Below are 24564 nucleotides of genomic sequence, written 5' to 3'. Positions count from 1 at the left end.
GTATGATTTTCTGTCTACACAGGGAAGGACATTCATTGGTCTGAGCTGGCAAATAAACAAGGATTTCAGGTAAGCCTTGCTTCTCTATTTTAGGGACTCGGATATAGTCTGTTATCTTATCTGTCCTTTGTCAAACAGTTGAAGTTCAGATCTGATGAAATGCGACTGTGTTTCCAGTAGGCTCCAAGATTAAAAGAATAATTATGACAAAAACTTTAAGCACTGATACATACTGCTTTAGATGACACATTGTACCACTGAACAGGACTCAGTTGACTGGGAAATAGCATTGATAAAAGCCAAAAGCATATTTTCAGATTTAATAGTACACAGTTTTGTCATAGAAATTCTTAATCAAGAGTGATATGTTATTTTTATTTTAAGTGGTACAGATACAAGTCCTAAATCCTTAGCAGTCAGAAACCTTCGGTAGGTTTTCCAGAAAAAGAAAATTAGGAAGGTAACTTACATTAAGGACTACCAAGTTCCCAAAGAAAACATGCAAATAATTAAAAAACTAATATTATGAAAAAATGAAACGTGTATACAAAATAATTAACATGCTTATTGCAACGTAAGAAGTAGTAGAATATGATAAGGTCTTCAAATAACAAATGGTCCTGTCTTCGTGTTTAACCTTTGCATTCACAAACATATATGAAGAAAATTTCTAAGGTACGAATGAAAATAAAACCAGATTGCATTACTCACATCTAGAAGGTCAGGGGGTTAGATTACTAAGGTAATGAAACTTCAGCGAGCTGCTTCAGATCTATTACATTTGTCAGGTTTTATAAGTATGCTTACTTCAGGCATGCAATTATAAAATAGAGAGACTACATTTGGTGCAATTCAGCACCCAGTCCTTATAAAATCATTTGCACGCAAGTCATGAAAAAATTCCCCACTGCTGTATTAGCAAACCAACTAGAGAAATTGGCTAAATTCTTTTTAAGGAGCAGAACAAAAAGAGAGAGAAAGGGAATCCTCTCATCCTGAAGGAGTGTATACGTAAATTTTCCTACAAAAAGATGAAATATACCACAAAGACAAGAGGATTTTGTGTACTACTACTTTATAGATTTCTCATGAGTTTGCATTAACTATTTCTTCACTTTCACTATTCTCATTCTGCAGAAATAGCATATAATAAATACAAACATGACTGAGAAATAGCAAAATGTGCACTTTTTTTCCCCCCCTATTTCTTTCTGTTCCTTTCAAGGACACTTAGGTATATTATAAATCAAGACAAAGACTGTGTTTCCTATGAGAGCAAGGCAGACCAACATAAGTGATGACAGGTTAACATCTAGTTACTGGAATAAATACTAAGCACACTTACTTGGTTTGGACCATTCCACGTCTACAGCAGTATGATTAACAGTACGTGCAATGAGGATACTTCCTTTCTTTGGTAATCCCGCTAATGTAGTAGCTATCACTTCTTCACTTGATGTATATCCTACCTCGTTGTGCACTATGAGCTTGTACTCGTATGTTGTGTACCTAAGACATTTTAAAAATAATTAAATGGAACAAAAAAATGCAGATGTAGAAAACATTTGCTGTAAACCTTCTGCCTGTGCCAAAGTTTTGCTATTTCTTCCCTACCTCTCCAACAAGTGCAGCTGCATGGTTTGCACCAATGAAGACTCTATAAAGAGGTGTCTATTTTTTGGAAATAATTCAGCACCATTAACATGGTAACAAAAATAAAACAGATTATTTCCCTTCTTCATAGTCGTAGCTTCTGAGGTGTTGAGAGATTATAGCTCAATTCAATATGTAATTACAGCAGTGGCAACCTGCCAAAATTTGGATCAGAATTTAATCAAATGAGGCTTTTTTCCTCTTTTGGGAAACCCATTGATTTTAACTTGCAGAGTCTCATTTGTAAAAGTGATTCACCACACAGCCAGGACTCTCCACTATGAAAACATTAAAAAAAAAAAGTGCCTAGGAATGCAAACTCATTTAATAAAGTAATTTTCTTCAGAGCTGTGTATATTCAACTTACACAGTTTTATTAAATACTTCATCTGTATTTAGTAAACCAAATGACTGTCACTCCATAATTTCTTCTCTACATCAAATGACATATTAATGTATTTTAAGTGGGATTTCATAATCTCAACATTAATTCCATCATAAAAAGCGCCCCCCCAAAACTGCACAATCACAGAAACACAGGATCATCTTGTTCAAATTCTCAATGAAGCTGCAGCACTTTGGGATAACTGTCTACAAAGTCAATAAAGAAACAGACAGTTAACGCCTAATATTTAGAGATTTCTCTAGAAAACGAAAAATCACTCACATAGTACACTTACCTTTTTTTTTTTTTTAAGGCTTTGCTCTAGGACCCTATATTATGCAACCATGCAGTCTGATTTTCAAAAGAGCTAAGCTTTATCAGTGCCACTAAGAAGAAAACAAACTAATGGGAGCTCACTAGCTACAACTGTAATGATAAGCATGGTAGAAGAACAGTGACAATAGACATAACACATATTTCCCTCTCTGCGCTTTCTGTTGCTTGCAAACACTTAGTATTCTCTTGGACATTGTAGCACAGGTGCAATCAAAGATTAATGGAATCTATTTAACAACGAGAATCTGAGATTCATTATGGTTTAAGAAAGAAATGGACACTTGGGCGGGATTGGGTAAAAGAATAGCTCCGTGATCACTTATTGCAATGGATGAAAATGAGCAATGAGTTTTAGCAAGTAGGCAGTGACAAGCCAGAGGCAGGAGCCCTTGGCTTGGTTTGGTGCATACAACAGTCTGGAGCAGAGGTCACATTCTGCTGGTTCACATAATGCTCAGGAGGGATGCTCACAAAACTTGTACTTTTATCAAAGTAGAAGCAATGTAAAGATATATGGTCAGCAATGACTGACATGCAGTCCTCATAAAGCACGTCAGCACGCAAGCAGAGAACACACACATCCTAAAGCCATCCAGGAATGTTTTTGCAAGACTTTACCTAAAAAACCCCAATTCAGAATCCACGTTCAATCTTCTCAACACATGTGTGTTTCCTTGCCTTAAGGGTGGTAGGCTTGACTTCGAGGTTCAGAAACTAAGGCTGATCAAGAGCAAATGCCTTCCTCTATACCACACAGTAAGTCTGTAACTTACTGAAAAACAGAACCCACCCTCCCATTTCCCACTTTTAACTATAATGAAGCTGACACAAAGCTGCCCTTAAATCAGATCTGCTGAGAGTGCAATAAATACTCTTCTTGCCTTTGGAGATAGTAAAGCTATTGTTAATTTGCATTTTAAAACCAGGTAAGAAAAACAATGCCGAAACCAAGTTTCAAATGTTTCCCAGCTAGGAATTCTCAAACGTTCATTCTGCCTGTGCTATGACTTTGCCGACACACAAATCTAGAGCATATGTACATAATCTAAATGGTTTGATTGTATGAGCGTATCAATGCTAAAATTTCACAAGATCTTTATTTTTTATTTTTTTTCAGAGCAAAACAATATATGAGTCAAGAATGACAGAATAATAATAAATCCCCTGCATATTAGAATGATTAATACCAAAGATGCTGACAAAAACTATTTCATTACATAATTAATATGTTCACTACATAAAGACACAAGAAATACTTTGAACTATTAAACAGACACTATACAAAATGCCAGCATTTGTTTTTATAGTTTTTGTAATCTCACCTGCTAAGACCCTTATCTTCATAAAACCACTGAGTTCCTGAGTAAATATTGTGCCACAGATTTAAATCTTCAGGGGGATTTGATGCAAGTGGTTGCTGGATTTTACGTCTCAGGAGCTCATATCTAACACAAAAGACAAGCAGAACACCAGGATTATCTCAACTAATGTTATTACACAGAAAAAAAAAATCCATTTTTTTTAAAAAGCCACACATTATTTTGTTTTTTCAGCTGTAAACTTTCTGAGATAAACATTCTTTTTAATGTTTCATGATTTAAAACATTCAATTACTGAAAAAAACTACTTTCAAAGTGGAAAATTAAGCACTTCCATTTGAAAGAATGTGTTTATTTAATGATTTACAGATTTTAAACTTGTGGAAACACTATGAAGATCAAGTCCAAATAGCCCAGTAACAGTGTCTCATACAGACTTGACTGATGCCATCTGATGTGCACAGACTGCTACAGAATATGAAATGACAATGTGTTCCTCTCGCAAATGTGCTGAAATATAGAGCATTGCTATTACTATTTTACTGGTAATAGCAACTTCAGTGCGCATTTGTGTTTAACGTGTGTTTGCAAATCACCACTGTGTAAAATACAAGTGTCAAACAGGTGTAGAATGAGTTAACTGTTCCATATTAGACCTTAGCAAGGCACTATTGTACTTGGGTAGACATTTGTGATATGAGCTTGAAAGACCAAACTATTTCATCCTGGTTTAAATTGGTATCCAAAGCTGTATTCCTGTCTCTGTTCCTGCTTCAGCAGGTCAGCTGAAGCTCATCTTTCATCAGGTATGCCATGAGACCGCCTCATTCAGACAACTTGCCTTCCACCCATTCTGCATCACTCTTCATAATCTTTTACACAAAACCTTAATGGAATTTATCAAAGATTAAATCACTTCATATCTACACAAACTAAAGGGGATAACATATCCATCATTCTACAGATTACACAAAAAACTATACTCTCAATGAAAAAAAATTATACAGAGTTGTTCAAAATCTTCAGGAATATTATTCTTTATTACATTTCACAGGAGTTCTTTAATAGAGCTTTTGTTTCAGTTTGATGGTTCTTTTCTAAGGCACCAGATGTTTGCACACTTCCTACCAGTTACAAAACCACCCTGGAATTGCTTTCAATGGTGACCTGCAGTTTCAATGAAACTATAGTTGCAATAGTGTTCCACTGATACCCAGCAAAGTAGGGCCATGTACAGATATATATTTATTTAAAAACGCAAATAGATTCTCTGAAGCGCTGAGCTGCTGTGTAACGTCCTTTCCTTGCCGCCCATTTTGGAAAGTTGCTACTGTTAAATTCCAGCCACAAGCATTTGGATACTCAGGCAGACTCTCCATACTCTACCATAAAGACTCTCACTTTAAGCACTTATTTGTGAAAATGATTCCTTCTGTGTTTAAGCATTCTGCAGAATGCCTTTGTGTAGGTCACCACCCCGTTGCAACGATCTTTCTGACCACCGGTTTCAGGCATAATCTGACACTTAACTTTCTTAGGTTAAGATCATCTCCAGTCTGATGGGGAAACACTGGACAATGCCATTCCAGATCTGAGGCCCTGAATTAAGAGGGTATTTAATAGGTACTGCATACAGTGATTTTGCATTGCTTCAGCACCAGAAATCAACTAAGAAGTTCTTTTGCAAGAGAGCTGGGACTTCCTATGCTCCATGGCAGCTACGATGTACGTGCATGACTTCCAAAAATTTTTGCCCTTGAGTTTGGGGAATAATCCCCAACGGTACAAACAAGTGTTGTGCCACTGACCTTAGTGATGCCAAACCAAATTACTGCAGAAGCTGGGAGTATAACCTCAGAAATTAAATAGTAAAAACTAATTAAACTCCAACTCTATCAAAACATCCAGATGACTTTATACCCCAAGAACATCTCTCACATGAGTGGTTCATCAGTGTCAACAGAACTCAAAGATAGATCATTATGGTTTTATTAGGAACAGCCCTGGCATATTCTGTGCAATATATTTCATAGACAAGTCATGAAAAACATCAAAATCTTTTAGAACGCTGAATGGTGATCATGTGTAAATCACCCCCACTGGCAGCTGCTGCTGCTACTCTGCTTGCTGCAGACTTCTTGCTCCATCATGCTGTACAGAGCAGCTGCTTCAGTGGTTGTTCTTGTTGAGGGCAGCATGGCACACCATGAAGGAAATGAAGTCTGCAGATGTAGGTTGTGCTGAATTGCTTCAATAATCTATGGTAAAATGGTCATGTTGTTAACCCCAGAATAACAGAGACTGCTTTTCAAAAACTTCAAATTTTGCTGTAGAGCAATCATCATTTCATTCAGTTGTAGTGTGCTCTAATTAAGCCTGAAGAAAAAGTCAAGCTACTGTGCTGTAATAACATACGCAACTGAAACGGCATTACATGGTAATTATTGAACCCATCAGTGCACCTAGAAGAGAGCTACTAACCAGAACATATGGAGTACAGAGATAAAATTCCATGCACAATGTTTCCCAATATTTTAAAGCACCAGAATGAAAGATTTGTTTGATATTTTTTTATTGTGTATATATAAAGATATACAAATCTTCATGCACGCTAATACATGTTTTTTTTCTGTATAAACACACACACTCAGTAATCAATTGACTCAAGTCATGATCGCCCATCCCGTTGCTCTAGACAAATGTCAGAAGAGATGCCTTTCTCTAGGTCCCGTGGTGAAATCCTGCACTTCCCTGCATTTCCCATTTTTGGCTCTGCCATCAAACTTGTAGCATTTTAACTTCCATTTTTCTCATGCACTCTCTCATTACCAATTTATTAATCAATTAAGTTTTGAAGCTTGTTTCATGTCATCACACTACCACAGTCACTTTCTCTTTATGTAGAATAACCCCCACAGAGTATTGAGAATATTGGATGTGTTAAATATTTATGTTCACAGAGATCTCATACTTTTCTTGTAATTTTGTTGGTGGAACATGTTGCCTGAACTGACCACCAAAATGTGGCTGATGGTGCAGCCCAAACCAGTTATGACTTTGCAAATACCCTGTGCTTGCACCTTCTGGCTCTTCAGACAGCACTGATCTCAAAGACCCTTCCCGAATGTGTTCTGCAAAGTAAATGCCACACTACAGACACCACATTTGCTTTAAATAATCCAGACTCCTCTTAAGTTCAAAACAATTCAAAGCTCACCCTGCTATCTGCTTCTAGACATATCCACCTTCCATGAGTTCACTCATGGACTCCTGAACCCTGAAGAGGAACTTCAAAAGGTCAGAAATTAAGATATCACATCGCAAAGTTTGCATCACCCAGAATTTTCTGAGTGAGATTTAGGTAAGGAGGAGAAAGCTGCCATCTCAGTTGCAACTAAAAGCTTACCTCAGATGAGGACCATTCGGTCTTAGTGGTGGTTGCCAAGAAATGGCAATAAAGGACTCGCTGATTGGAGTCACAGACAACGGACTAACGCTCTGAGGCACTGTTGAAGGTGTAGTCACGCTGGTAGGCAAACTCTCCGTGCAGCCTCCTAGAAAGCCGTTGCCTCCAGAACAAGCTATTACAGTGACTGAGTAGTTCGTATAGGGTATAAGATTGGTCACCAAATGACTTAGCATTGATGAAGTATTCCCAGTAATGACAATTCGTGGATCAGGCATGCGAATCTCATAGTTAAGGATTTCACCATTCTGTATCAGAGGAGGTTTCCATGAGACCTGAAGGAGGAGAAAAAAAAATATTAAAATAACAGAAGTCATTCACTCAGAATGCAGAAATACAGACACAACATGCTACAAATGGACATAAGTGTGATCTCAAGATGTGCTTTTCTTTTTTCATCAAGACAGACTTTGTGTATAACCTTCCCCAGGCAACCGAAATTTGATTTTTAAAGGTGCATCAGTTAGAATCTAACCCCCTTTAATTTTAGTAAGGGTTACAGTAACAGTTGTAGCCATTGAAAAATCTACTATTTAGCTTCACTAGTAAAATGTGAATGCTCCACTTCACTCAAAATTCTGTGAGATGTTCAGATGTATTAGCAAAAGTACACTAATTATTGTAAGTATCACTAACTGTCATTTATTTTCTTATGGTGTATTGCCTGGTGTGCTCATTTATTAGCGTCAGAGCAAAAAGAAATTTTATTTTGTATTTGCACAACTTTCAGAAATCTGTAACTGCCTTAGCTCCTACGAGAAACGAGATTTGTCCGCAGTCTCTGTGCGCCGAAATATGCAGGTTTTCCCTTTTATTTTCAGTAATAAATGACACTGGTAAGTATCAGACAAAAAACAGACACAATTTTCCATTTTTAGCATTATAAAATTATGCTGAGAAAACTCTATCACAAAAAAAAATGGAAATTACATAGATAATTCATGTTATATATATATGTACATACACATACTGCTACACTTTCTGTGGGTTTACTCGTACTAAACTGAGGTTTGGTGTTGGGGTTTTTTTAAGTTTTTCTTTTTTAACGTATATTATTCTATACAGTTATTCTTACCAGCTCCAGTGAGGAATCACACTCAAATCATTGTACCATAAAATGCAAGGTTGTTCTCAATTCCATTTTAAGGCTTTTTGCCATGGTATCATGACAGAGGGGATTTTAGACTGACACAACGAGGACATGTAACTATATTAAGAATCTCTAAGTTTCATAAAGGTAGTATAAGAGCATTTATCAATCCTTCCTCCCCTAGAAGTCCCAGTGTACGAAATATACCAGCTTTGTTTTGCTTATCGCCGGGACTGTTTTCCTTGCCATTGACCCGTTCATCTATAACAATCGCTGTCTCTTTTCCTCCCAGGCATGGGATAATTAAGGATTGAATCCAACATTGCAAAGAACACAGAAAAAGAGGAAAACCTAGATGAAGGTATGTGCTGAATAAAATGAACAAAGATAATATTGAAGTGTTAAATAGTAATACCAAGATACTTCAGTTTAAGTTGGACTTTTTCCTTAATTCTCTCCAGCCTCAGAAGTCAGTATCTTTAAAAAGGTATACGCACAATTACACATGGCCATGGAAACAGAGAAGCTTGATTTATAAAATGATTTTTAAAGGACCCTTGGGGATTAGGAAATGTTATATCTTAGGTACAGAAGGACCTCTTAGACTGTTAGACTTGTAAGAAACCTGGCAGCAAAGTACTGGAGAAAGCTGACGGATTTTGATAACAGAATCTGGAATACTATTAAACAGAGAATTAGAAACAGGGTGATCTTGAGTAAAGACAGCACAAACAAGATTATTAGTGCCCACATAGGAAAGGCTTAGTTCTGGCTAATTATCAAATGCTGTATTCAGATTTCTGTTACTTCTGGTCCCGAATCATGACCAAAGAAATAAAGAAAATACTATTGATAAAACAATGTAAAATTTCACAGAACGTAGGAATCGATTCTGCACCATTCTCACAGCCATTGAGCAAAACTCTCATTTTGAAATAGTTCATGTGATCTAGCCAGAAGCTTAGGAAGCAGAGAAGAATAGATGATTAGCATAAACAATAGAAAATGTCGTTTTCAAGTGCAGGTAAAAAGCATTCAGGTCAGTGAACTTCAGGTGAAATTTCAAATCCCAGTGCTTTTTGTTGCTACCACTGCACACACCGGATGCATTGTCTGTGTCACAGAAAGAGGGGAATGTGCATGGTTCACTTTTATTTTCAGGGATGTATCTTTGAAGTTGCTGTAAGAAGCACAGAAGATTTTAAAGTCTGACACACTACAGCAAAACACCCATTTACAACCATGATTATGTTATAATTTTTTAAGGTGTAGCAACTATCCTGAAATTCTGCCTCCGTGAAGTGTGACTAAAGATAATATATTCAAGGTCTTTTTTAGGAATATTAATAAAGTAGGACTGACATTATCAGAGAAAAAAACCCCTCTTACTTGTTGCTTAATGCAAGGTGGCTTCTACTAAAAGAACTATATGTCAAATGCTTTGGAAGATTCCTGGTACTACCCTCTCAGAAGAGAAAATTGTCTAAAAATGTTCACCTTGTACAAAACCAAATCTTGTTTATTTCCTGGAAGAGAGGAGGAATTATTTTTTAATTACATTACATTTTAGATGCCTAACTTTTATGTCTAAAACCACAAAATTACTCTAATAGAACTTGCACAAGATTCACCATATACTGTAACCCCTCCACGTAAAGGAACAGATTAATAACATGGGCAGGAGAACAGACGCTGCTCCAGAACTTCAGCTCCTGGGTTTTATACAGCATGTGCACTAGCTGGTAAAACTTGAAAAAACTCCCAGGTGTTACTTCACATCATTTGCTGTGCACTAGCAGGTAAAATATCTCATATTGTACATAATATAGGTGCTTTCTAGGGCTTACACTGGGAAATTTCTCTCTCCCCGCCCAAGAGAAATGAAAACCAGGCTGAACAAAAAGAATATTCAGTCAGCAGCACAACACAGAATGCAACTTATTTTGTCTGGGCATGGATATCTCATACAAAGATACGTGGATCAGTTAGCGCTTTTGTTAGTATTTTTTTAAACTAGATAAAGAGATGACCAAGGATACTCACAGTCACTGCTGCGTCACTTGAGCTGCTTTGAATTACACAGGTCACCTGGGAACGACAGGACATGCAGTCTCTGACAAAGCTCTCTTGTCAAGAGGCAAGGGACTGCCTGACCCATACAGTGTAAATGAAGATGATGGAGCCAGGCTGGTTAACACACATGTGGCACTACCGGACCTCTTCTCCACTTTGATGTGCCAAGGTTTGAGGTAAGAGCTTGGCAATGCATGAAAGCAGGAAAGCTCACTAGCCAGGCTGTGCTGGAAGCAGTAACAGTTTGTTCATTGATTTGAAGCTCAGCACTCAGACCATGAAAGAGGATGCCCATGAGGAAGAGAGAATAAGGTAACTACTGGGAGAGATTAACTGATTCAATGTAATGACTCTGGAAGCTGTCATTTAAAGATCAAAGCGCCTTATTTTCTCCACCACAAAATTTAAAGAGACAGAAATTAGCCATTTTCTCCCCATTAAACAGTTATAACCTTGGAAATCTTTTTCTTTTCTTTTTTTTTTTTTTTGACTGCAGTTGGAACCCTGCAATTTAATTCTGAGCTACGTGAAGAGAGACATTGGCACATGCATAACTATTTTACTAGTTCAGGCCTGGCTTCAACAGTTAGCTTTTATATCAGAGTGTTTGGCTTCATTTTATTCTCATTTCTCCTAGCTACTGCTTGTAACATCTACAAACAGAATGTAATAAATACACTACTGAGAGCTTTTCACTGTTGGTCTCAAAGCACATTGTAAGTCTCAAATTGCAAGTATTATTATTCCAGTTTTACAGATGAAAAGACTAAATCCCAGACTAAGTCACGTATCAGAAAGAAGCAAAACTGAAAACTAAGACCAGCTACCCTAATTCTGCATTCCAGCCACTGGACTGTAGTCCTCTGCCAGTCCCCCAGCCCCCCTAAAAGTAGTTGGGAGATGAATTTCCTCATGAGTTCTTATCTGTCTTAACAGAAATTACAGTGGTATTCAATCAAGAGCCAGTATCGCACCAGAAAAGCAAATCCTGACAGAGGTCACTGATAATTATTCTCATACACTTTGCACATGAATTACATCCAACTTCAGCAAACACTACCACAGAAGAACGGCGTGATCAAGTTTGCAGCAACAGATCGCTACTACAAAAACTTCGAGAAGCACTTAGCTTGAGTAGTGGAAAACCAGAAAGAACATTTATTTGTGATCCTATACACCTACTACACTAAAGCATTTAAGCTATATCAAAGGCCGGGGGATAATGCTGATGAAACCCTGATTAGTTCACCCCACTGTATGATCTGTACCAAATGAGCAAGCTGTACAAGAAATCACAGTCCTAAAATGTGGAAAACCTCTGGTGTGCAAGTTAAGGTTGTTCCTATGAGTGTTGGAGTATCCTAAGTCACTCAAGCAGCACTTATGTGGCAAATAAACCAAGGTCTCACTGACCTTAGCAGCATTACAAGGCAATCTTCACACAAGGATTGATCACTCCTAAGCAATTTCCCCAATGCACCGGGCATACCTGCATAAAACTGGAAGTGTAGTGAGTACAGTCCAAACATTTTTCTCCCCAGTGTGAAGTTGCTATGTGTGCTTACTGCATCTTTAGCATACAAGGCTTAGGTACCAGGGTTGTTCATATTCTCAAAATTATGTTCTTAGGTAACTGCAGTCCGAAGCATTTTGAGAATGAAATAGCAACAGGGGGTTTTAACCTGGAAGAGTCGAAGGGTCTTCACTGCCTCTACCACAGATCTCTACCACGCAGTGATCTGCAGAGGTAAAACACTGAAGGAGCACCTCTCTGTTAGTCACCGGCTTCAGTGACCACAGTTATTACCATTGCATCCAACGTTCTGTAATCATAAGCAACTTCACAGGACAGCAAACATTAACGTGTGAGACAAAAACCAACTCCAGAACATGTGCCTATAACTGTAATTCCATAGGCAGTGGAAAATGGATAAAGAAAACACCTTCCTTTTCATGGATGATATTCAAACTGTAACTACAGGATATATTGCTTTAAATGTGTCAGTGGTATCCATTCCAGACGCTGAAATCTTTCTCCCGCATATTTTAGTCCCAGCCTTTCTACAGAACGGGCATTTAGCAGTCCACTGTCCAGCTTCTGGGCTAATGAAGAACAGAAGACAACTATAAAAATAGAGCCTTGTTTATTTGTGTTTGCTCACTTGTGTATACAAATTAGTAGTAAATTTGAGAAATAGCTACTAGAAAAGTTTATCGCTCTGTAGCAATAAATGATAATCTTCTGCAAAGAAAGAGTGCAGACTGCAACTCTTGAAGGTCCTGTGGACAGCAAACTGATGACATTGTTCAACCTGTAGGTGGAATACCAGCTTTCTCTGCTGCAGCTTCTTCTATACAAAGAAAAGAATGGCAGGTGAACTGTAAATTAAGTGATTGTCATCTCTGAGGATAACAACAAACATGAATGACAATGGAATTAAAGAGCCTACAACCCTTCCTCCATCAGAAGAGTCATGAGGAAATACTTACAAAAAAGAAATAATCATTAGGAAATCAATAATATGACATTAATATGCCAAAAAAGGAGTTAGAAAGAATGACAGTTTAGTGCTACAGAATCACCACAGCCCTTCATTTCTAGCAAGCAACATATATAAAATATATTAAGAGAGAATTCAATGAAATCATCATAATTTTTTTATTTGCCTCATTTTTATCTAATCAAATGTCAGGAAGTTTCTGTAACTGATGTTATCATGAAGGAATAGTATGGCAGAAGAACTATATGTCAATGAGGTACTTATTTCATCCAACCAGAATGACATCATTCTCTTATAACCTAGGCACCAAAAAGAAAACAAAAATCCTTTCCCCTTCAGAGAAACATCAGGATTACACACAGCTCAGGCCAACATCCATCTTGAGAAAAAAGTTACACAAAGAATGACAGGAAATGGCTGCAGCTTCTTATCTATCAGAGGTCCAGTTGGTCACACTGGTCAGTGAGGGAGAACAACACAGGCAAACATGCATCAGCAAGTCTCCAGTTAAGCAAATAATCGTGACTACAGCTGTCTTTACCAGGTCAAAGCCCTCAAGGGAGAACCACAGCAGCGAAAGGGAAGTCTTCCTATCGAAAGTTAAACGGCCAAAGTTGGAGAATTTGCATACTACAGTTAGTTTAATTCGGCATACCCAGACACATAATGCTTTTCCTACACAAAGAAATCCTTTAAATAATTATTCTCTGTGTAAACCAGCCTCTTCCTCAACCCAGTCAACCTAGCTACATTCCCGAATGTCATATCAGTGTGAAGTGTGAGATTGAAGCAGAACAGCAATTGCAACCCTCACAAGAAAAGGAAACAATTTCTTTTATACTTCTGTACATTAGGGTATAGCAAATCTTGTGTAACAGAATAATGTTCATGGCATTGGCATATACTAAATAAACGGCTTTTGCAGTTGCTGAATACCTCCACTTCACTTTGGCATTTAATCAGCCACAAAAGCAGTTTATTGCGCAGTATACTCTGCTACCACGAACATTATCAATTCAGCAAATATTAAAAAATATCATGCAGGTGTCACAGAAATGGGTATTTTAAAAATTATCGACAGCTTTACACTTTCTGTTGCACAAAAGAAAGCAAGCTAAATGTTATGGAGAGATATCGGGCCATCCTGATTAAAATTAAATGTTAAAGGAGCACATACACATCAGAAGTGTTTATGCCAAGAGTGACCTGCTGTGCTGATATTTTCCTCCTTGCAGAGTGAAAGCTTTGGTCTATGAAAATAAGCTGTATACTCAAGTGAGTACTATCCTGGAGCACTTTGAATTCTCCACATCCTCAAATCATTTATATTGATTCTATGACTAAATAAAGGAATGGAAATATGTTTCTCTTTTTTTGTAAATTCTCTCTGTTTTCAGTAGAAGTAAATATTTGCGCTCATGGTTTAGGGATTGGTTGCACTGACAGCTGAAAGCCTCTATTGATTTGCAACCGTGGCTTGGTAAAGGAGCCTCTCGCTAATCTTTCCCACAGTGCCCTTCCAATACTTTCTGCTCTAACCCGGGAGGACAGCTCTCTCTAGGGCAAGAGGTAATTAAAATCTCCCTCCCAAAGAGACAGTTTGTTTTCCAGTCTCTGCTTAAGAGTTACCATCACAGACACTGAATGAGACGAGTGCATTGTACAGCACAGGCGGATTCCATAAATTTGATTTGCACGCTACATAGGTAATATACGCACTGCACGTGTGGGGGGCTTGATCTGTTCCGGAGGGAAAGTGTGCCTTTCTGGGACTCTCGTCAAGAGTTTAAAAGCACCAACGTAAAGCAATCCCAAACCAGATCCGTTCTATTTCAACACAGGAAAACTTCAATCACTAAGTGGCAAACCTTGCACAATACTTCACAGTCGTTCTGCCTGTGAAACTAGCATATTTCTGGGGCGAAGGGACACAAGCAGTCTGCAGAGCGGCTATTCAGATCCACACCCTGGTTTGAAAGAGCAGGGCAAAAAACCCAAATGTTTTTAAAACAGGTGCTACCTTGTTCCTCTTGTATTCTCCTAGTGCAGAACATTCACATGGACCACAAGACAACCTTAGCGCCACAGCACAGCCCACTGAGTGGTCTCAGAGTCTTACTACTCTGATGTGAACTTGCCATAAAATTGAAGAGAAGGAAACATCACTACCACTAGCAAGTTAATCCATTTGACAGACCTGTAAGAAGACCAACAAGTAAGATGAAATCCCAGTCGCTTCCTCTGGTGCTCCCATTTGCAAACAAGCAGAAGGCGAGAAAACCACTGGGAGCAGCAATCATTGTCCATAATCTCTTCAGTAATCATGCACAATGAGCTCTTCTGCACCTATAACTTTATTTCAATTTTTTGAAGGTATAATAAATAATAATAATAATAATAAAAGCTAAAAAAATAAATTCATCTCTCACTGTCCTGGACAAGTAGGAGAAATTTTAAGATTTTTAAGAAGTCTTAGAATCTTAGAAACCAGAAGCAAAGTAACACCTCAGCCATGGAATACCCTCTGCACAGGAACTGTACCAAGTATTCCCAACTCTCCCCCATTACAATGACTATCAAATTAAACAACACAAAGTAAAATAAAATACTAGATGAATCAGAAGAATTTATGTCCGTATCAGCAAAGGATACCAATACTTTGTACAATGAGAGAGAGAATTTTTGCTGAAGGACAGATACTTAGAAGAGAGTATATTTGGAAAGGCCTCTACCTAAGTCAGTTTTCTAAATTAAACGCTGCCACCTTTAATTATTTTGAACATTTTAACGTAAATATTTAAAATCAAGAAAAATTAATATTAAAGCTGAGTCGTGGAAATAAAAACATTCAGGCTTCAGTATCTTGGACAGAAGTTAGTCTTAGCAGACCAAACAAATATGTGTCTCCAGGTGGCAAAAAACAATCCTGAGACTAAAAGAGCAGCAGTGACACAAAATATGACCACCACTCATATAGAAGGTCATACAATGTAGACATTAAAGGGCTTTAAAGAGCTTTGAATGCTAATGACAGACTGGGGAAGAAGAAGGAAAAAAGGCATTTGAACATTTTAGCAAGAAAGGAAAACAAATTTTAAAAGCATTGTTATACACTGTTAGATTGAAATTAAATTATTACAGAGTCAAGACTGCACTGACTGATTTCAGGTTTCAGAATAAATAAATAAATGATCAAACTGACTCTCAGTATTGGTAGATTACTTAGTCTTGGAGCTGAGTGAAAAACAATAAAATTACAACTGAGAATACACCTCTGATCTCAAGAAAAGAGATCCAGTAAAGAACGACAAGATCTCTGATAACTCTCAGGCTTTTAAAATTAGGATTGGGTGACGACTGCACTTGGAGAACGAAAAAATATGTGTAAGATAAAATTATTATGCCCTTATCACATTAACTGAAGCATTAAAGGTTGCAGTGACTTCTTCTTTGTGCTCAGAGTTGAAGCCAATGTGTAAAAGCTCATGCAATATAATGTGGACATGTGTGTAAGCTTACCATTGAACTAGGGCTACTGTTTACTCAGCATTGCTGCTTCTGGTAAATCCGTGAAAAACGCTTTACTATAAATCGTGGTGGGTAGCAAGATACATCTAGAGAAGCACAGGGGTCAGAGTCCTGGAAGTAGATAGCCCAAATCTTCAATAAGCAGTCTGGGAATTCATCACAATTACTAGTGGTCGATCATTATTAATTCTTACAGTAACCCTTGTATGCTTACTAAATTCATTTGCTATTAACGTGGAGGTAACATGCAATTCTTAAGGAATTTTAATTTTAAAGGCTCACGATTTTTTTGTCTAATGCTGAATAGCTTTATTCATAGCTTAAAATTATGTGTGAATAAAGCAAAAAAATCAGCATTGGTTTACTGCTTAAATTCATACCCTTAAATTATCTAGACTGCATTGGTAACAACACTCTGTTTACCTTTTGAAAATACAATGTATACCAAAAATAATAAATCTAACAGATGAACTTCAATCTTATGCAAATGTCCTTTGTTTTGTGCTCTGGTGAGCAAGCTACTGTACCAATACTTTTGGCATTAGTACAAGACTGAATCCATGGAAGCATGTGTGTATTTACACAAAAGAGGCTTCTAAGCTACAAAAATCCCTCTTGTTTGGTTACACTAATTTCCCTTGAATGAAGTTTGTATGCAAGCCAAAACAATGGTAGTTATCCTGTCCTCTAGAGTTCATTCCCAACAGAACGATGTGAATAATTGAAACTTCCTAGGTAGTCCTGTAAGACTCTTCCTTCATAAATCAGGAGAACCACAATGCTACTTTTTTCTTCATTAGCTATTTTTTTAAAAAACTGATAATTACATAAAAAATCTTTTTACTTCTTAGCATTTTGATGAAGTCTTGAAATTTTTGAGAAGGTAGTAGGTCATTTTCTGATCTGCTTAGGGAGTTAAAGTAAGCATTCAAGTTTAATATTGAAAATACATCCGGTGTGTAAGGAAGAAAATGAACTGGAGTACAATGCCAGAGGCCGGTGTAAAGGAAAAAAACGGAAACGGATCTAACGCTTTTGAGCCAAAGGACAGACACTAATTATTCAACTACCCCTGCAGCAATGAAATCTGTTCGCTCAGCCAGTAGATGTCTCTCTTAAATAAACAGTTGCTACAAGGAAAACATGTTAGGGCCACGAGGCCATGAGAATTATTCCTACCTTAACTGAATCTGGTCCCAACGCTTCTGCATCAGGTGGCTGAACACCAGCAGGTCTTGATGGTCTAGTGGTAACTTCTGACCACACACTGCTGTTTGTGCCTCCGTGAAGAGTGCTCATCAGCATTCTGTATTCAAACTTCTGCCAAGGGCTCAGAGCAGTACTCTGGTCAATGTAGCTCATGGACTGACTGAAAGGAAGAGTCACCACAGTTGATACTTGTTCTGTTCCTTTCACCCTCCTTTCTATTGTCACATTTTCCACCAAACCATTTGAGCGAGCAGGTGGTTGCCAGGATATGACCACAGAAGTTGGAGTATCAGAATACAGCTCTGGAGCAGGAATATCTTCAGGTGCATCTGGAAGAGTCTTTATTTCTAGGGTCTCGGGTGAAAGAGAGCATCCTTTAGATGTGCATCCTTCTACCTGAAACACGTAGACAGTGTAAGGATGCAAGTCTTCTACAGTGCAGTTAGACCTAGTTCCTAGCACTGTAGCATGCAGTTGGCCATTTTGGAAAATATTATAATGAGTGATGATGCCATTTGGCTTTAAAGGATGCTGCCAGGTGACACTTGCTGCCCTTGACGTAACATTCAAAACAAGCGGTGGATCTAAAGGTCCAGGTTCTGTAAGAGAAAAAAAAAAAAAAAAAAAAGGAAAGGAAAATTACTTGTAGTCTGTGATTTGTAAAAGTCAGCATTAGCAAGCAGTACTCATCAAATGAGGCTCAAATTGACAAAAGAAGTTCAAATCGACCAAACAGCCTATTTCTTCAGAAACTGTAGGCCCAGCTATTCAAGGGATGAATATGGCTCTCTTCTCAAAGGCAAGCTGCTCTGTAAGTACACCTTCCCTCCTCCCAACCTTCCTCCCTCCTCCTCTGCATCTTTTTCCCTCTTGTCTCTCAAAAGTGTCCTATCAATGCTGTTAGCATGTGGAGAAAGTGTTCAGCTAAGTATCCATATAGAGCTGCAGTTCTAGCTTTTGTTGATATTTTTCTAGAGCTCTAGCTACTAATTGCAACCAACGGCATAGGCATAACGAAGCTGCATATTTGACAGCTCAGTAAGCCCCTACTGCATCTCTCATTATATATTCAATATTTTACTTCATTCTGTTTATAATTCTAATCCATTTTTTGCAATTTATCTACTCCCTGTTAATATTATAGGTGATTTTTTACTGTGACTGTGACAGAAGCTGCCGATTTAGCTCTTTCACCTACTGATAAATAAACAATGCACAGATCTGACCTTTAGGTTAACAGGTTTTATGCTTGCTCCACTCAGCACTCTAACTGATTCAATTATCATAAAGGTTCAGGAGCTTCCATGAATACTGAAAAAGACCGACCATATGCCTGCATAGGTGTTGTGGAACAGCAAATACTCTGCAGCCCTCCAGAGAAATTCCTTAATTGTAAATAATTTCACCATGCGACACAATCAAGTCACCTTGAATGCAAAACCCTCAGCCTGTGGAGGCAAAGTGTTATTTAAGCTTTACTGGGCTGCGTTAAATTCTGCAATTTGAAGGGCTGTTAAGTTTTTCAATTGAAATTTCATTTAAAATGCAGGTGCTTTTTATTATATTGAGGCTTTACTGCTCTCTAGGTACAAGCAAGAACATGGTGCAATAACACAAATCTGGCTCAATCACTGATCAGTAACAGCTGTAATTCCAGAACATTTAGCATTCTTATAAACCACGTCCTGAAATCTATAAATTGCTACATCAGATCAAGAAAATACTATATTCCCCCCTATTCTGCCCATAGTGATTTTGACATTTATGAGATTTTTCTGTGAACGTTACATTTTATTGAAATCTTAAAAAAAGATATACTTGGATTTAGTAATTGTTTAAAATAGCTTTAGGTTTGGGGATTTGGGGGGGGATAGGTTTCAGATGCTAAGGGTTGAAAATTCATTAGTAATTGTGGGTGTGCTAAGACTCCAGGACACACCGACATAGCATATGTTGAATTCCACGGCAGCCAACACCACCATCATTTAATTCCTAGTGAAGCAGTATGCTGTCCAAACCACAGGGAACAGTATCTCTATAGGAAGAATAATTTACTTAATTAGAACTTAAATAATTTCTGATAATTTTTAAGTGAAAAGAGAAAGGGGGGGGGGAGTGGAGGTGGAAAAGGAACCCTAGAAAACAAATCCAGCACAGTGAGTGTCTCCTCCTATATTTTAGAATAACAGCCGAAGCAGTCAGAAGTCCCAGTTCTCCTCTTACATACATAGAGAAGTAAATCAGGATTATTCCACTGATGTCTGTGGAAACAGTGATGTAAAATTGGGATAGTAAGCTTTTTCTTTTTTTTTTTTCTTTTAAATTTGAAAGGTAACAGTGTTTTTTCTTTCATTATATGATGCATCACAAAGCAACTCCATAAAACTCATTCATATCACATATCCTGTTCTACTCACAGTGATAATAAGGATGGAGTTCTATATTTAATGCTTCTGCACTCTAGGATTAATTTAGATCTTTGAATTTACAAGTATAAAAGATGGTCTGTTGTAAAGAGCAATTCAGTTCTATTTGCACGTACTCTTCGGCAAAATCAATTAAGTCATAAGCTGGAACAAAATTTGGTCCATTATTTAGACTTCACTGAAAGACGGAAAGGTGGAGGTGTAAACCTGAATTAGATGTATATTCTGTAAACCGAAAATTTTGCTGCGTCGAAGTGGAAAGAGGAAAATTTGCTTTGGAATTGAAGACCTTGAAAATAAGTTGCTGCAAATTCTAGTTTAATGACGGAGGGGAGTTGAAAGATATAATATTCACTGCTGAGCTACAAGCTTGCATTTTATCTAATCATACCTCATAAATAACTGCCATACTGCAAGCTTCTGCAGGAGGAAAATGCAAAAGAAAACCAAACGCCAAACAATCAAGCAGTTTGTTGTGAGGGAACAGATAAGCCTTTTTATTCCTACCCAATAAGTTGCTGGCATTACAGGTGAAACATTCATGGTAATTAGTTGAACCTGCACTTCAACCCCCCCAGAGTTTAGACGTATTCCTTAAGGACAATCTGTAATGTATGGGAGGATCTGTCAAACTTAAACTTTGGGTCCCCCTAGTCCCTCCCCCTCCCCTCAAAAAACCATATTTTGGTAGCTGGCATACCTACCCACACATTCCCTACTGCCCTTTTAAAAGAGAGACTTTTAAGACTCTCCGAGTTCAAACAAGACGTTTGAGAGATGCTTAATTGGCCCCACTGGATGGGAAAGCATTAAATCCTGGTCCCCAACACTCATTCGGTATAGCTTCTTTTTAAATGGCAAGCAGAATCATCTAATTCTATATACAAATCAACTAGCACGATACTGCTTGGTTGAAAGGGTCACCACAATTATGTAAAACATGAGTATTAACTATAATTGGGATAGTTTGCTAATACAATAAAAAGCTCTGAACATGAGAAAAGTTATGCTCACAGCAGTAGCTATCACTTTCTAAAGTAAGAATTCATGGATGAAATGACATGAAAAAGATGGTTATAAAATTTTAATGGAATGATAAAAGGCAAAAGTCAGCCTCTCAGCTGAATTCTTAAAATCCCTATATATCACAATCAGCTCCTTAACTGTAAAATCAATGTGGAGTATAACATGTTGTCAATGTGGTTGTCACTGGAGGGAAGACTGCAAAGTATGACAGCTACACAGCTCAGCCTGACAATGATGAAAATAAAATCATAAAGCTTTTTACATGAATGTAATTGTTTATGGAAGTAACTACTGAGCATCGGAACAGTGGGCATTTTTTTCTTTAAGATTCTTAGTTCATATTTCAAACTGTTTCATTACAGTATTAATACTAGAAGGTAGTTTCATTTTGGCAAATGAAATTATCTTTTATGGCAGGCTGTTTTGCTCATCTGCTTCAAAAGTTCAGAGTCAACCTAAAATGAAGGCACAAAATTGTCATTAATCTTTTTTAATTCCCTGACTAGAACCACACATTTGTTTACTTATTGTACAGACTGGGGGAGTGAGGAACTATACTCTCGTGGATGTATTTCAGGGGAATCTATACTTTCATTAATATATTGAGACATGTACCTGGACTACTGCCCTTTAAAGCTAATGAGAAATACCTGATTTGCTGGGAAACTCTCTCATTAAGCTGAAGAGAAATTCGGTGCCTTTTATTCTTGAATCATTTACTCTTTTCAGGAATGTGGACAATGAAATTATATGTATTAACAAAATGTGGTGTTTTTCATATACTACCGACTGTATCCAGCAGAAAACCCAAATTGTGTAGCTCTGGGCACAAGGGACCACAGGAATCTTTTATCACATCAGATCACAGAACTCAAAAGTCATTAGGCTGTTCATGCAATGATATGCAGTCCATATGAACCCCGTCAATTACATATTAAGAGCTGTCTTCAGAGTATTCAGACTTTTTGCCCTCTGCTGCTCTACTGCACATTGGTTCCAGAACCTCAGCCTACTAGTTAAGAAACTTCTTCTAATTCCTAATCTGTAAGTGTGCACGGCCAGTTTGTACTATTTATCATACGATCATCATATCATATCTGCCACGATACTACTTCAGCTTAATTTGTTCTTCTGTCCGTTGGCTATTCACCCTGTCATATATTTCACATGACTTTCTCTTCCATTTATCACCTCACCAGGTTTTCTCTTCTCTTGCTTCGGTTTCCGTTCATCTTTCTCGGGCACAGGTGACCACATTCACATCAACTAATACGGATTAGTTTATATGCCTAAATTATATGGTCCTAACTTATATAGCAAAAGTAGGAGACTTGTCTTCTCAGATAATGAATATAATCAGAGAAAGGAAGCACTTCCAAAAGCTAAAACTGCATCATCTACCCTCTTGTCCTGCATTGCCTCTCTCTATTGTCTACATAAGGAAGCTTTAAGAGAATAGACCTCTTCATCCTGGAACCAGAGCTTTGTGGTAAGCATGCCAGAAGAGCAGACCATAGTACTCTATATGATAAGAATAATGTTTCCCTGGGTTGTCAAGAATTAACTCAGCTGATACGTTGCAGGAGAATTATTTTTTTTCTAATTGCTTTTTTTTCTCTAGCAACTTCCATACATAATGATCTCAGGTGACTACGGTGTACTTTTGACATTTCTTATTGTGAATAAACATTGGGCTGGCCAATAACTTCTTTTATGTTTAAAAGAGATGGACTTGCAGTCAACTCATGTAAGAACTGAAAAATAAAAAACTGGACTGCCTGCTAGGCAACTCGCAAAACCTTCTCTTTCAACTAGTGCAAGCCAGGCACTTATAAAAGGGCTTCAGTAAGAGTACTCCATGCTGGAATCGTACAGCGACCCATGGGACTGAAACGTAGCCAATGTAGAAAACATGCTGATGACTGAGATGTCCTGCTGTATGCAGCTCCCTGGACTGCAGACAGTTTCTAGGACATTCAAAAGAAAAGAAAGGAACAGGCAGCTTTTCTCTAAAGCAGCAATTTAATTTTGCTAGCTTAAAACTTGTCCAAATCAAGATGGATTTTCTCAAGCACTCGAAAAAGCACATTTCTCATTTGGGAACTGTCCCTCTGATTAAAGATTACACTGTGTGGATTGCTACTGGCCAATATAATTTTGCGAATCATAAAGCTACACCAGAAGAATGCAGCAGCAGCCATTGGGCAGGCTTCAGGTAACTCTAACAAATACTTTTACAGCTTCCTTCTCAGATAGCTCAAAGACTTGCCATAACAACAGGGAAAACTTAACTAATATTTTTTATATCTAGAAATTTTCGTATTAGTTCTAAATGCAATGCATGAAATTCTTCTCTCAGTTCAATGCTGACCTCTCAGTTCAGCGATGATAACACTGGAAGACAGTTATCTTAAATTTACATTCAAGTTACTGAAAGCAAGATCCAATCCAGAAACTTCATGAACTGTTTCTGTTCATCTGTCAGTAAATAGTCTGATGGTATACTCACCAAGATCACTGGAACAAACATCTTTTCTTAACACGTTTAGCAGGTTTTAAAATATTCATAGGATATGTACATTATTGTTATCTGGCACGAGCAGGTTAGACTTAAAAAAATGCATAGAATCAGTTACTAGTGCCACACTCATGCAAATGGCAGTATTTGAAAATTATTTACAGCATTTTTTCTTGCATTAAAGAATAACGCAAACCTACTGATCTGCATAATAAGACATCTTATTATCAGATACAATAGATTTTTATGGCAGCATTTGCTAATTTTTCCTTAATCATTCCTAATATCCTTCTAGTTTACTAAATAGTTATCATAAATAAACTATAATATACAGATAGATTTTGAAATCCTCATCTTGTATTAGTGGAACTCTATTGACTTTAATAGTGGGCGTGTTGATTTACATCTATTGCTCTCAGGTGTTTGCGCACATAAACGCACACACGCACGTATTTTATTCCTACAGACATTTTATGTTTTGGTGAAACAAAAAAGACATATATTCACTGCATAAAGTTCAATAAGAACATGTGTAGACACATATATTTCAACAGAGTAAGAGATATGGGAAATTTCTACTATCAAGTTGTACTTTAAAAAGTCAAAGTCTATTGGTTAGCAGGGCCAGGAATTAAGTGTACTTCTGCAAGAAGCTGTCAGTATAGGCAGTTTTATAAGAAACATATTGAAACTTTGACAGAAATACTGCTCATACCCTATGACAATCATTCAGTCTTAAGCAATTGAGTTGAATGTGCTTTCACAGATGGCAGCCCTCCACAGTGACACCAAAATCAGAGTCCTTTGTCACCACTGAAAGTTGGGGATTTATTTGTAAATTACAAGGGTTGTTGGATACTGGGGACACATCAGCCTGTATTCTTTAGCAGTATCAATGCAAATGGAAGAGGGCATTTTAAGGAAAGTAATTCCCCCTTTGGAGACGTGTAGTTTATAACTGAACTGAAGAAACAGAAGTTTGTTTAGAGCTAAGGAACAAGGTGCAGCATCATAACTGATGAGGCAAGCTGTTT

General features: G+C 37.5%; 1 protein-coding gene across 4 annotated transcripts in view; it reads right to left on the bottom strand.

Annotated features, from left to right (window-relative positions):
- USH2A (usherin) overlaps positions 1-24564 on the bottom strand; it is a 394302-nt gene that overhangs the window by 111683 nt on the left and 258055 nt on the right. For all 4 annotated transcript variants that reach the window (XM_074579436.1, XM_074579435.1, XM_074579437.1 and 1 more), the window contains 4 exons: positions 17531-18159; positions 7100-7434; positions 3697-3819; positions 1346-1509 (listed from right to left, as the gene is read on the bottom strand). In XM_074579436.1, coding sequence (XP_074435537.1) covers positions 1346-1509; positions 3697-3819; positions 7100-7434; positions 17531-18159 — 1251 coding nt within the window. The remainder of the gene's footprint in view (positions 1-1345; positions 1510-3696; positions 3820-7099; positions 7435-17530; positions 18160-24564) is intronic.

The sequence above is a fragment of the Larus michahellis genome, chromosome 3, assembly GCF_964199755.1.
Source record: "Larus michahellis chromosome 3, bLarMic1.1, whole genome shotgun sequence".
NCBI classification, from domain to species: Eukaryota; Metazoa; Chordata; class Aves; order Charadriiformes; family Laridae; genus Larus; species Larus michahellis.
Note: the sequence above shows the minus strand (reverse complement) of the source record. Positions and strands in the feature narration are given on the sequence as shown.